The 13,821-nt window shown below is 44.4% G+C and overlaps 1 protein-coding gene across 1 annotated transcript in view; it reads right to left on the bottom strand.

The window, feature by feature from the left end:
• ITGA9 (integrin subunit alpha 9) overlaps positions 1 to 13,821 on the bottom strand; it is a 243,351-nt gene that overhangs the window by 202,279 nt on the left and 27,251 nt on the right. The window contains exon 4 of the mRNA XM_028751023.2: positions 9,577 to 9,700. Within this exon, the coding sequence (XP_028606856.2) occupies positions 9,577 to 9,700 (124 nt within the window). The remainder of the gene's footprint in view (positions 1 to 9,576; positions 9,701 to 13,821) is intronic.

Raw genomic sequence — 13,821 nt, 5'->3', positions numbered from 1 at the left:
ATATGGTTTAATCACTAGATGGCACTGGACTTAGTAGACCCTGGGTAAAAGGAGTTTTCTGTGTCTAGTCTGTTCTTGTCAAAGAGACACAATAAAGTTCTTGTCTGGCTTCTTGACTGGTGTGTCCTCCAAGCCCTTCGTGACAATTATTTTTTCTATGGTGTTTATTTAAGTTTTCTTCCCCACCTCATTTCCACTTGCTCTGGAAAATTTAAACCAAATGGCAAACCCGCTTAAAGGCTGTTGCTACCAAGGCACCCTGGGAATTGTAGTATTGAGAAAGAACTAACAAAGGATCTCTTAAAAGAATTGTCCACTCACCAAACTACAATTCCCAGATTTATCTGAACCAAATGAAAACAAGTGAATACAACATGAAACTAGTTTAAATGTGTAGTGTAGCTGTGCCCTAAGAATCAAAGTGTTTAGGGCTACAATTTTAACAAGAATTTTGCACTTCTGTCCTTCATATGAACAGCTTCTGAACTTCACAGTCAAATCTCTGGCAAGAAAATCAGAGTATCATTACAGCATTTATTCCCACTTCCTGTTTCTTGCGACATGCTCCCCCGTGATAACTGGGGTTTCAAGGAAAACATAGTGTGCTTCAGTTTCAAAAAAAAAAATCGCCATGTAACCTGGTAACACTCTGAAACAGCCAACCACCAACTCATTGCTAAATTATAAGGAATGTACTTTGCAGATTGTCTCTTTGGAACCAAATGTATTCCTCATGGTTTGACAGACCACAAGAACTGTATAATGAACTCTCAGCTTCAAGATAGAAACAGTCTGTTTAAAAGAAAACTGGACTGGCCAGCAATTATTTCCACTTTTAGCAAATATAAAGATCATTTGTACTGGGTAAATTCCAGCAAAAAACAAGTGGGGAGACTCCTGATCATTTTATCGGGGTCAGGATTTCATTCATTCCTACAAAACAGAAAAATTAGTATGAATGATATGTTGATAAGACAGTGGTCTGAGGTAGCATAAACTGAGAAAGCTAAGCAGTGTCAGAGGCCATATATGCACTATATCAAACCACTTTAATTCATAAGTCCCCACCAACTAATCCTGGAAACCAAAGTTTGTTACAGCTGCTGAGAGTTCTTAGGAAACTCTTATCCCCCTCACAGAGCTACAATTCCCAGAGTGGCTTCACAAGCAATCCCTCTTCCCAGAGAAATCTGGGAATTGTGGTGATGTGGGGAACAGGAGTCTCCTAACAACATCCAGCACCCTCAGAAAACTATAGTTCCCATAATGCTCTGGGAGAGGCCATGACTATTTAAAGTGTCGTGATGATGCTTCAATTGTATAGTGCAGATGGGCCCAAATGGTCACAGATTTGATAAAAGACTTCCTGAAAAGTGGAATGGGGGGCAGAGCAGCACAATTATTAGGCAGCTGTTATCAAAGCAAGCTGGTTTAAGATATTGCCAAGCCAAATCATGCAAAGTACACTGACAGGGAATTTCTCTGAGCAGATACTGGACATTAATCGTTAGGAATGAGGTGGGCCACAGTCATGGCTAACAGCAATATGGAAATAACCAAATCAGTTGATCAAGAGTATATATAATAAGGGTTATTTCTTAAACCCCGCATTGCTGTATAAAATGAAAATGACTGAATGAAGAAAAGGGCATGCAGAGCAGAGCTCCACTCTCATCTACACATGAGAAAAAGGGGAATAGATTTGAGGTGTGGGTGAGGAAAAAACAATGAAGGGAGGAACAAGGAGATGTTTTGTTGCAGGCAGAAACAGAGCTATAGAAAAGATGACTGAGAAGAAGAATGGGCCTCTTGAGTGAAGCAGGAAGAGCACGCAAGCCCCATTCATTCTGGGCAATCAACCTCCTGAAGTAAGAGCATTTCTTCCACGGGGCTGGCATATCCTGATCAATTGTTCAAGAAACAATGAGAAAGGATTGGCCATCTTAGCCAACCCCCTTTCCAAAGCTCTGAAACACAACAGAAGAAAGCATGACGAGAGGCACTCAGCAGCCACCTGCACACACTGAACACCTGAGAGTTCATATTTGCATAGAGCCCCTTCACAGAAACCTAGATTTGTAGAGTTGGAAGGGACCACAAAATGTCATCTAGTCCAACCCCCTGACATGCAGGAATAGTTTGCCTAATAATAATAATAATAATAATAATAATAATAATAATAATAATAATTTATTTATACCCCGCCCATCTGGCTGAGTTTCCCAAGCCACTCTGGGCAGCTCCCAATCGAGTGTTAAAAACAATACAGCATTAAATATTAAAAACTTCCCTGAACAGGGCTGCTTTCAGATGTCTTTTAAAAACAAGATAGCTGCTTATTTCCTTGACATCTGATGGGAGGGCGTTCCACAGGGCGGGCGCCACTACCGAGAAGGCTCTCTGTCTGGTTCCCTGTAACCTCACTTCTCGCAATGAGGGAACTGCCAGAAGGCCCTTGGCACTGGATCTCAGTGTATGGGCTGAACGATGGGGGTGGAGATGCTCCTTCAGGTATACTGGACCGAGGCCGTTTAGGGCTTTAAGGGTCAGCACCAACACTTTGAATTGTGCTCGGAAATGTACTGAGAGCTAGTGCAGATCTCTCAGGACCGGTGCTATGTGGTCCCGGTGACCGCTCCCAGTCACCAGTCTAGCTGCCGCATTCTGGATTAGTTGCAGTTTCCGGGTCACCTTCAAAGGTAGCCCCAGTGTGTAGGACTTGAACTCGCAACCCTGAGATTAAGAGCCTCATGCTCATCCTAGGATTCCACTTTGTGAGAAATTCTGTGTATCTACTTCAGTAAGTGCATAGGGCCCTTTCTCACACAGATAACCCTTTCCCCCCTCAAATATGGGGGTATTTTTGTGGTACTGTGAGGGGCAGATGAGACTTGTCAGCCTGGGAAGGTAGCCCATCTAGGAGAAGGAAAATGGATCCTAAACCTCTGCTGCCTTGCAGGCTATCTTCAGAAGAAGAAAATGCTAAGAGGAAACCCTACACAAATCTGGAGTCAAGTCCCTAAGATGTTTGGATGGCACCTTCTACACCTCCTTCCCGCAACTCCAGCAGCCAAGCTGGTGCCAGATGTATCGCTCTGTTTTTCTTTGGACCACATCTGGGCAGCCTCCATACACACCGCCCAGGCTTGCACCCCGGGAAGGTCACTTTGGTACTGCTTACAGCGCAGTTCGACTTCACCCCTGGAGGTGTACTCCCTTGTTTCTGGAGAAGGACGGGTGCCAACAATGGCACACTGGCATTTATTCCCGTAATGCATGGTCATCAACAGACACACATACATTTGGCACAAAATGACACTAACTCACTTTGGTAGCTATTCCTATTATGAATATAATGCGGAGAGCGAGAGAATTGTTTAAAAACCCAGAGAAAACCCTGGTGCTGGGTGAGAGGAGACACAGTGCTGCATACTTCTTATTTCTTCATATCTGCGGGGCATCTAAAGCAGAAAGCTCCCACCAACGGCATCTTGCACCAACCCAGCGGCATCTTGCACTTTCTGTTCATTCCAACATTGATGTTGCATCCAAAGGCAGCAGCAAAGAGAAAATGCAGCAGTTGTTTTGTGTTCAATGGTCCTGCGATGATTTTAAACAGCAAATCACTGGGAAACTATGAAAATAGGGAAATGGGCAGATAAACTTGGGCCTCTGCCATGTTTCAGCTAAGCCATGTCATGGAGTTATTTATATGGTTAGGCAAACTTTGCAAAGAGCAGGGGTTTTTTTACTTGTTTCCTCAAACTAAACAATTTTTTTTTATCTGAAGGGGGAGGGAGCAGAAAGGAATGTGCTGGTCAGTTCAGGCCATCCTTTATTTTCTGGGAAGTTTTAGAGGCAGAATTTAACTCACAAGGACATTTTTTGGATGGTGTGATGTTGCCTACAGAGAATGACTGTGTCAAAGACTGCAGCATACTAACCAATTCTAACTTTTAAATTCCTATGCTTTTTTCTATAGTTATATGCTTCGGGATGAATATTTTCGGGTTGCGCTCCGTGGCGACCCAGAAGTAACAGAGCGCATTACTTCGCCGCTCGCACAGACGCTCAAAATGACATCACGCACATGCATGGAAGCGGCAAATTGCGACCCATGCACGCGCAGATGTGCAGACGCAGATTGCGTTCACTTCAGGATACGAACGGGGCTCCAGAACAGATCCCGTTCGCATCCAGAGGTACCACTGTACAGTCATACTTCATGTTACATTTGCTTCATGTTACATTCTTTCAGGATACGTCCCGCGGCGACCCGGAAGTACCGGAAAGGGTTACTTCCGGGTTTTGCTGCTCACGCATGCGCAGACGCGCAAAATGACGTCACACGCATGCGCAGAAGCGGCAAATTGCAACCTGCACATGCACCAACGCACCACTGCGCATTGCGTTCCTTTCATGTTGTGAACGGGCCTCCGGAACGGATCCCATTCGCAGCCAGAGGTACCACTGTATAAGTAACTACTGCTGGTTCATGGTAGTGGGAGCTTAGGTGATAGTAGAGTGTGAGCTCTGGCTGGAGGGCTGTGGCAGGCAGAGTGCTGCTCCACTTTGGCACAGTGAACAGCCTCCTCTGTTTTACATGGAAGAATCCAGAAGTGAAGTAATGCTTGACCTAAATGGCCTCGGCCCAGTATACCTGAAGGAGCATCTCCACCCCCATCATTCTGCCCGGACGCTGAGGTCCAGTGCCGAGGGCCTTCTGGCGGTTCCCTCATTGCGAGAAGCAAAGCTACAGGGAACCAGGCAGAGGGCCTTCTCGGTAGTGGCGCCCGCCCTGTGGAACGCCCTCCCACCAGATGTCAAAGCGATAAACAACTACCTGACATTCAGAAGACATCTTAAGGCAGCCCTGTTCAGGGAAGTTTTTAATGTGTGACATTTTAGTGTATTTTTGGTCTCTGTGGAAGCCGCTCAGAGTGGCTGGGGAAACCCAGCCAGATGGGCGTGGTACAAATAATAAATTTATTATTACTACTACTACTACTACTACTACTACTATTATTATTATTATTATTAACCTGGTGCACCCTCAGTATCGGGCACCACGGTAACGGTCCCATGTGCCACTATGCTACATGCACATGAACTGCTGTGGCAATGTGGCACCTGGAGATTGCTGTGAGCTGCTTGGTCGATGTGGAGGATGTTTCTGCTGGGTCTGACCCAGCCCCACAGGACTTCACACCCACACCACCTAATATTCCACCTCATATCCATTTGAGACCTTCTTATCACAGGAAAAAGCGCACATAAATCTGACGAGATCAAAGGCTCACATCCAGCAAATACTGGACCTGCTGTTGCGCAACTAATTACATCCTGGATTGTTCTTTCCCCACCCTCAATTTCCATTTGTTCCATCTTTAGCTGCAAACTCCCAGCCAAGGATTTCATTGTTTCTTTCTGGAGGGCACATTTTATAGGAAGGGAGGATCCCAGTCGGAGCAATGGATTGTAGCCATCCCTTTAGATGGAGCTAATTAACTGCAGTTCAGGTTGAAAGCGACAGAGTTCAGCAAAAGCAAACTCAGCCACCCCACTTGATGCATGTGACGGTGCTGTTTGGCAGCTGACATACAAGCCAAGTCCCCAATTTTCAGGACAGTTTGTAGCACAATCAACTGCACACTGGACAATGCCAAACTCCCAGTTTCCCACCGGCTGCTTCACAGATCTTGGGTCCACACAGTTCTATTTTTAATAGCAGTTCTCAGCTGATTGTGCCTGATCAACTGAGGTGTTTTTGCTCAGAAAAGGTGATGGATACCAAAAACATACACACATACACAAGCGATTGCCTGATCCAGTAGCCACCTCTGTCCATAATTCTGCATGTGTAATAAAAGCAAATATTGTGCGACCTGCACGACACTTCTTAGTCCGTCCAGGCTGAACCTGCCAACATGAAAGGAAAACAGCCCAAGACAGTCTCCTAAGTGGGAGGATTTTATAGCTTCCTTTCATTTTATTAGAGTTGATCTGGAGTGACGGATCCAAACACAGAACCAAAACCAGATAATTCTTCCCTGAACACTTGTTAAGCCTGCACGCACTTTGCTAATGATCTGAAGTGCAGTCACCATCTCCAGACACACAACAGTTGTAGTAGTGGTGGTTGCCTGCTTTTCCTAAACTCAGTTTTCTGTGTTGTTGTTTTTTGGTTGCTTGGCCAGTTGTCAAATGTGAAAGTTTGACCAAACCTACTGCAAAATCCAATCTGGCATGAGGTTTTGAGAGGTGGGGCTTGCTCTGAGCACTCTTCACCGCATTCTAACTTTGGCGTGAACCCCAAAACTGTGAAAACAGGGTACTGGGGGGAAAGACATACAAATCAGATACCTAGGTCCAATTCAAACAATATCCAGCAAAGTTTTACTCTCCAATGTAATGAATCCATCCTTTCAAGACAGCTCCAGTTTTGACCACATCTAACTTACAAAATCGTTAACTAGAACCTTTTCTAATAGCAGCAGTATACCAGACCTGCCACTGGAGCCCAAAGTGAAGAGACAGGGAAGAACTGCTTGCATCAAAGCACCCCATTTCAGCCTCCAGGCCTTCCAAAGAGGACGGGAAGCAGACTGACACTTTGGGGGGGGGTGGAGAAAGAGAAACCACAGGAAACCCAAGGAAATGCCTTCCAGGATACTTCTCTAAAATTGCTGAGACCTATTCAGGGACGCGGGTGGCGCTGTGGTCTAAACCACTGAGCCTAGGGCTTGCTGATCGGAAGGTTGGTGGTTCAAATCCCGCCAGAGTGACGGAGCGAGCTTCCGTTGCTTGGTCCCAGCTCCTGCCACCCTAGCAATTCGAAAGCACGTCAAAGTGCAAGTAGATAAATAGGTACCACTCCGGCGGGAAGGTAAACGGCATTTCCGTGCGCTGCTCTGGTTTTGCAGGAGGGCCTTAGTCATGCTGGCCACATGACCCGGAAAAACTGTCTGCAGACAAATGCCGGCTCCCTCGGCCAGTAAAGCGAGATGAACGCAGCAACCCCAGAGTCGTTCGCAACTGGACTTAACTGTCAGGGGCCCTTTATAGAGACATTCATCTTCCCTTCTTAACTGCACAACCATGCATCCTGGTTTGTTAATTTACTTTGAGTAAGAAGATACGAACTGCGAATGTCTTTTTAAAGTCACATTGAGTATTTAGCCCAGCCCTGCGCCCCCTGCATTAGGTCATGTGGCGCAAATAGAGGCTTAAGCCACAACAATCACAGAGCCCAGAAAAGGCTCCCACAGTCTTGTGCCTGAAGGTTTCACATTTCCATCAGCTCCAGCCAACATGGTCAATGATCAGGGATAATGGTAATTGTAGCCTAACCACATCTGGATGTTAGGGAAGGGTGGTCTAGATGCAGTATTTATCAACTTGGGCTACCCAGCTGTTGTTCAATTACAACTCCCATCATCCCTAGCTAGCAGGACCAGTGTAGTCCAACAACAGCTGAGGATCCAAGTTTGAGAAACACTGGGACACTAGAGGGTTTTCCTCAGATATGGGAAAGCCAGGTTCACACGCCCGTTCAGCCACAAAGCACACTGGGCAAGTCACTTTCTCAGCCTAGCCTACCTCAGAGTATTTTTGTGAGGATAGAATGAGATAACGCCACATATGACCAGCTCTGAGTAATTTAAGAAAAGGTGGGGTAGAAATTATTGTGAATTTTAAGTATGGCACCATCAATGTGTTCAGCACATCACAGTGAGACATACAAAAGGAGAGGATCTCGTCCCATGAAGTGGCCACTCCAGGGAACCTTACAGAGTGGCACAAAGTTGCTCTGGTAATCCAACAGCCTCCTCAGACCCTCCTCCCACCAGATCCCCAGACTAAAAATGGCTCAGACATGATGGAACTACACTGCTTGGACAGAGAAGGAGAAGCTATGGTTTTGCAGATAGTGCAGATATCGTCGGACTTCAACTCCCATCATCCCTAACCATTGGCTATGCTGGTTGGGGCTGATGGGAGTTGGAGTCTGAAATTTGGAGGGCCACAGCTTCCTCACCTATTGCATATAGGAGCTTATTTGGATTGCAGGCCCACAGCACTCGTGGCTGTAGCCATGCCACAGCAAGAGAGAAGGTCTGGGTCAAGGAACCAACTCAAGAACCTGCACCGTTTACATGGGTGTAAAGAAGTTAACTTTATGCTGTGATATATTAACTTTATGCAGTGATTTATTAACACACTGTGTAGGGGACGCGGGTGGCGCTGTGGGTTAAACCACAAAGCCTAAGACGTGCCGATCAGAAGGTCGGTGGTTCGAATCCCCGCCACGGGGTGAGCTCCCGTTGTTTGGTCCCTGCTCCTGCCAACCTAGCAGTTCGAAAGCACGTCAAAGTGCAAGTAGATAAATAGGTACCGCTGTGGCGGAAAGGTAAACGGTGTTTCCGTGCAGTGCTCTGGTTCGCCAGAAGTGGCTTAGTCATGCTGGCCACATGACCCGGAAGCTGTACGCCGGCTCCCTCGGCCAATAAAGCGAGAAGAGCGCCGCAACCCCAGAGTTGGTCACAACTGGACCCAATGGTCAGGGGTCCCTTTACCTTTACTATGGGGCAAAATGGCCCCAAAAATTATCTTTGTAATTCACAGCCACTAAAAGCCTGTCTGCACATATGAGCATAGCCATGATTTTTGTTGGGGGGGGGGGGTTAAGGAAATCACAGGTAAAAATACCCCCTGAAGAGGCCATTATGGGGGACAGGCTTCTACTGGGGGGCAGAACCTCAAAAAAACAACAACTTTCAAATGCTTTTCAATAATGTTTGTGGATCTAGCTGCCCCCCACCAGGCTACACCCATATCTGGACAGCAGCTTTACATTTCCTTCAAAAGATTTCCAGGCCTAAACATTGTAAAATTTTTGAATGTTGATGACATTGAAATGAAATGAAGGGGTTCTAGCAACAAGGTAAAATGTAAGATTGGATTGATAATAGATGAAAATTCGAAGCTAAAGTATGTGAGGAAAAATAATTAAGGATAAATTAATAGGATATGAATTTGCTGAACCAATTTTTTAAAAAGGGATACAAAAAAGGGAGGCGTGAGGAAGTCAGGAAAATAAGTTAATCAAATATGAGAAATTAAAAAAGAGGGATTTTTGGGTTTTGTGTATTTTTTTTCTTCTTTTTCTTTTCTAGGTTAAACGTTTGTATTTTTGTATTTTGCAACCTTGTATTTTTGTGTTTTTATATTTTTCTTGTGTTTGTATTCTTATTTTTTTTCTGTTTGTTGTTCTGGAATTTTTATTGTTAAACTTAATAAAATATTATTTAAAAAAAAAAAGATTTCCAGGCCTAACTTTGGCCAGACTTGAAAGAGTTTCAGAGCTGAAGACTCTCTATGTGTTTGTGATGTTTGTCTTGGTTATGGGGACACAGTGCGTAAGAGGCTGTTCTTGGTTTATCTTAGGGATACCGTTTACATTCATACATGAAAAACAGTCAGTTAAAATGCACCAACATTTTGGAAGTTAATAGTGAGCGTCTACTCAGTCACAAGCAATAGTACATACAATGAAGAAGAAAAATATTCCCTTACCTTCATAGCAAGGCATTAACCTTTTGCCATTGGACCCTAGATTGGGTGGGATGATGTTGCAGAAACCGTGAGGAAGGATGTACTCTGTCTCATAGTAGACATTCTTCCAACGGTGTGCACAGGCCTATGGTAAACAAACCAGACGGGGGAAATTAATGCTTATACCTGGATCCAGAAAATCAGTGCCTGGAGGCAGAAAGTGTCCCCCCCCCAAAAAAAAAACCCCAACAACTCTGAATTGAAGATGGTAAGACAGAGGGATCATTCCCTGTTCTACACACACTCCATCTCCATACATAGGTTTGGCAGATGTGCGTGGTGCTTCAGAAAGTTGCGAACCCTATTTGAGCAAGTAGGCAACAGCCGGACAAAAAGGGAAGGTATTCAGCACAGGCAATGATGACACTATCTTCAACACATGCTTATGGGCATCAGGGTGTGTCGCCATTCTTTAAAAAGCATTACTGAAGCAATGAAAGCTTTTGAACTTTTCAAATTAAAACTAAACAAGTTTTAAAAAAAATTAGATTATGGCATGCCCAGGTTCATCTCCTTTTGTTATCAAGATAGATACAGGCAGCAAGTCGCCTTGCAAGCTGTGTTATCCTCATACCTTATTAGTAAGGAGATGTGATAAGGTAAATTATTTGACTCTGGGCTCTGCGCATTGCGGTCCTTCCTAATTTATTTCTCCACCTCTTCATTCCACTGTCCTTTCCTAGCTGTCAAGCCTCAAAAATTATTCCAAGGCAGAAGGAACATCTCCAGATGTGAGTCAGCCCAGAGTGTTCCTCACAGCTGGAAGTCTATTCCCTAAAAGAAGACAGCCACGGCCACCACCTTCCACATCCTTGGGTCCCCAAATGTTGTTGGACTACAACTCCCATCATCCCTAGCTAGCAGGACCAGTTGTCAGGGATTATGGGTGTTGTAGTCCAACAACATCTGGGGACCCAAGGCTGGTCTATGCCCTAACAGCCCTGGGAACATTATGACACAAGCTTCAGGCTTGTTTAGTTCGAATGAGCTGTGCTCAGCAATGCAAATGCTTTTATTTACTGAATTAAGCTATTTATCACACAAGCCTATCGATGCCCCTGGTCCTAAGGGTTTCTGTGAAGCTCTCTGATGTCAGAGCGAGGAATGCAATTCTACAAAGGATGTTTATAATGGCACTCAGCTTTGACAGCCAGATGTATGTAAGGAAGCTTGGAAGAAACTGAAGTCAAGTTATTTGCTCTTTTAAGTAGACTCCGTTATGGTTTCAATTCCCAACACACACGGCATTCAGAATTTGGTTTTAGAAAAAATAATCATGAAATATTTATATCTAGAGTGTTCAGGAAATAGCTTCTCTCATGGAGCATTTCCACTGTGAATACAACACAGAGATATACATTTTAATGGAAGACAGTATCCTACAGACATCCAGTGTCAAGGCCAACTTTCTGCAAGCCTCCCCTAGGAAACCAGTGAGGAGAGCATGTCACAAGGAGGAAAGAATCTTGACTGCAAAGAAAATTTATATCCAATGCAAATCGTTGAAACAAAAGGCCCCTTTAAATTATGACTAAGTAACTAAAGTCTCACAATTCCTCATTTGTAGATTTATCTTCCACATCAGGAAAAAACTGCCAATGACCTACACCAGTTCCTCAACTTAAACTCTCTCAGAGGAGCATTCACAGCTGCTATAAATGGAGAAGATCAGCAGCGAGTCTCTGGCACCACCAGCTCAGAAATGAAAATTTTGAGAAACGCAAGAAGAGGGGAAAGGGGGGGGGACTGATCCCATCTCACCCAAATGGCCTAAAATTTAGAGCCAAAAGTGTACCACAAGGCTGCCGACATAAGAAGTCACCTTATAACAGCCCAGTGTTATCTACTCCACCGAGAGCCAACACAGTACGCTCAAGATTTTTTGGACTACAACTCCCATCAGCCCAAAGCAGTTTGGTCAATGGTCAGTGATGATGGAAGCTGTAGTTCCAGACATACGGAAAGCATTATGTTGGCTACCGAAGGTCTGCCTCACAGTGGCTCTCTGTGGTCTCAGGCAAAGGTCTTTCACTTCAGCTGCTACTGGGGATGGTAGAGATCTAACCTTGGTCCTTCTGCATGTAGTCTGCCACTAAGCTAGGGTCCCTCCTATAAACAAACCCTTGATCAACAATAGTTCTGTCAAGCAAATTCCCCATTCTGCCTTAACCACAGTTATGAGAAACAACAGCACTATTCACCGTGGTCAACCACTACCTATGTCTAGATTGGTAAACAATCACCAAATGGGCTTCACATCCCACACAAGGGAAACTGTGGTTAGTGTTAACCGTGGTTAAGGGTGAGTATTGATGTTTTTCTTAACCATGGTAAAGCTAAGGGGGAGGGGTTTGTTCCAGAGAAAGTGAAATCCCAAGGCTGATTCCTACTGGGGGAATCTCTGTGCTTGTCTAGGGCAAGTTCTTGGCAGAGACAAGATGGAACCAGGGGCCTCCTCATTCACAATTCACACAGTCACTGCCATATACCAGGCCCCATGGGAATATTAAACTATTAGAATATAATGACCATAAAGAATGTACTATCTATCCACTGACTAAAAGAGCCAGTGGAAGCGTGAATTGATTAAAGTTCAGCTTGGGTGCTTTATCTTAAATCAGTGGTTTTCAACCAGTGTGCTATGGCACCCTGGCATGCCATGAATGATGGTCAGGGGTGCTGCGGGCAACACTGGCCTCTGTCCTTCTTTCCTTCCCTCCGTCCTCTGATGCCCTCTTGCATCTCTGCCTCCCAAAGGCTTGCACAGCTGTTTGTTGCAGCAGCCCTGGCTACAAGCTCCCCAGGTGAATGGTGTCTCTGGGGCTGGGCATGGGGGGTTTCCCAGGCCTCTGTGGGGCAGTGTGAGGAGGAACCTCTCTTTGGGGTGGGGTGGCAGCTGTGGCTGCCCAGAGGACTCCCAAGGAGAGGAGAGAGAAGAGGAGGCTGAGGGAACACTCCACAAAGGAGGGTGTTTGAAAAAGAGTGAGAGGCTGCTAGTTCTGCAGTCTCCTGGGCCCCACAGAGGTGCCATGGAAAGAATGTAGTTGGGCAAGGGAGCCATGGACTCAAAAAGTTTGAAAACCTCTGTCTTAAATATTTATTACACGTATTGTTTCTTATAAGAACCTTCCAGAGCTCTTCTGTCCAAGGTCTTCTGACCAGCTGCACACCTGACTAGCCTCAGCAATTGAGCATCAGACTTACCAGACCATTCAGCGGATATTTTCTTCAAGTAACAACAAGGCTTTTATGTGAGCTCAGATACCCAACCATGAAGAGATCACTTCACATTCTGAATTTGATAAACGAGCCTCTTATAAACTTATAAGGTGGCATTCAAACTCAAACCACCTACATATAGGAAGCTGCACTGAAGTTAGAGGTTTAGTTGTTTGGCTGTTTCAAAGAAGTTTAGAATGGAAATACGTCTTTTTGTTATTATTAATTTTACATGTAAGTATTAACAAAAAGGAAAGAAACAAAAAGTGTATTAAAAATAAAGAAAAAGAAATTAAATAACAACAATACCACCAGCTCACATTAGGAATACATAGAAATTCTTTCTGACGAGGAAAAGAAACAAACTGCATGATAAATAGAGCAGGTGCGTCTTGAAAGAACAAGATTAAAGGATGCCCGGCTTTTCTCCAAGATTTAATGCACCGTCCCCAGTTACTTTTCCAGTGCAAATAAGATAATGAATTTTACAACTGTAGCATGGAGGAACGAGGAACTTCTATTGTATTACTGAAACACTTAAATTAATACAAACACTAACTCTCATGTTGATATTTCAAAATCCAAGCGGCTTTCTAAAATTATATTTTAAGCTCATGCTGTCAGCACTTTATTCATCTCTGGTTTTCTATTTAGCTTTCTATCTCAAACTGATATTTAACAGAACCATGTTTTACTGGAGCACCGGCAGACTTGTGAAGGTCTCTGTTTATTGACTCATTTAACCAATCACGCCTTAGGATGAAACTCTCGATACCCACCATGATGATCAAAATTAGTTTCAATAAATATGAGACTAGAACTGCAGCACATCATTCTCCAGGTTTCTTTATGCATTAGAATCATAGAATTGTTGGAAGGAACCATAAGGGTCATCTAGTCTAACCCCCAGAATACAAGAATATTTTGCTCAATGGGCTCAAACCCACAACCCTGAGATTAAAAGTCTTATTTATGCTCTTTCCCCAA

This window comes from Podarcis muralis, chromosome 12 (assembly GCF_964188315.1).
Source record: "Podarcis muralis chromosome 12, rPodMur119.hap1.1, whole genome shotgun sequence".
NCBI classification, from domain to species: domain Eukaryota; kingdom Metazoa; phylum Chordata; class Lepidosauria; order Squamata; family Lacertidae; genus Podarcis; species Podarcis muralis.
The sequence above is the reverse complement of the archived record's forward strand: the minus strand, read 5'-3'. Positions and strand labels throughout refer to the sequence as shown.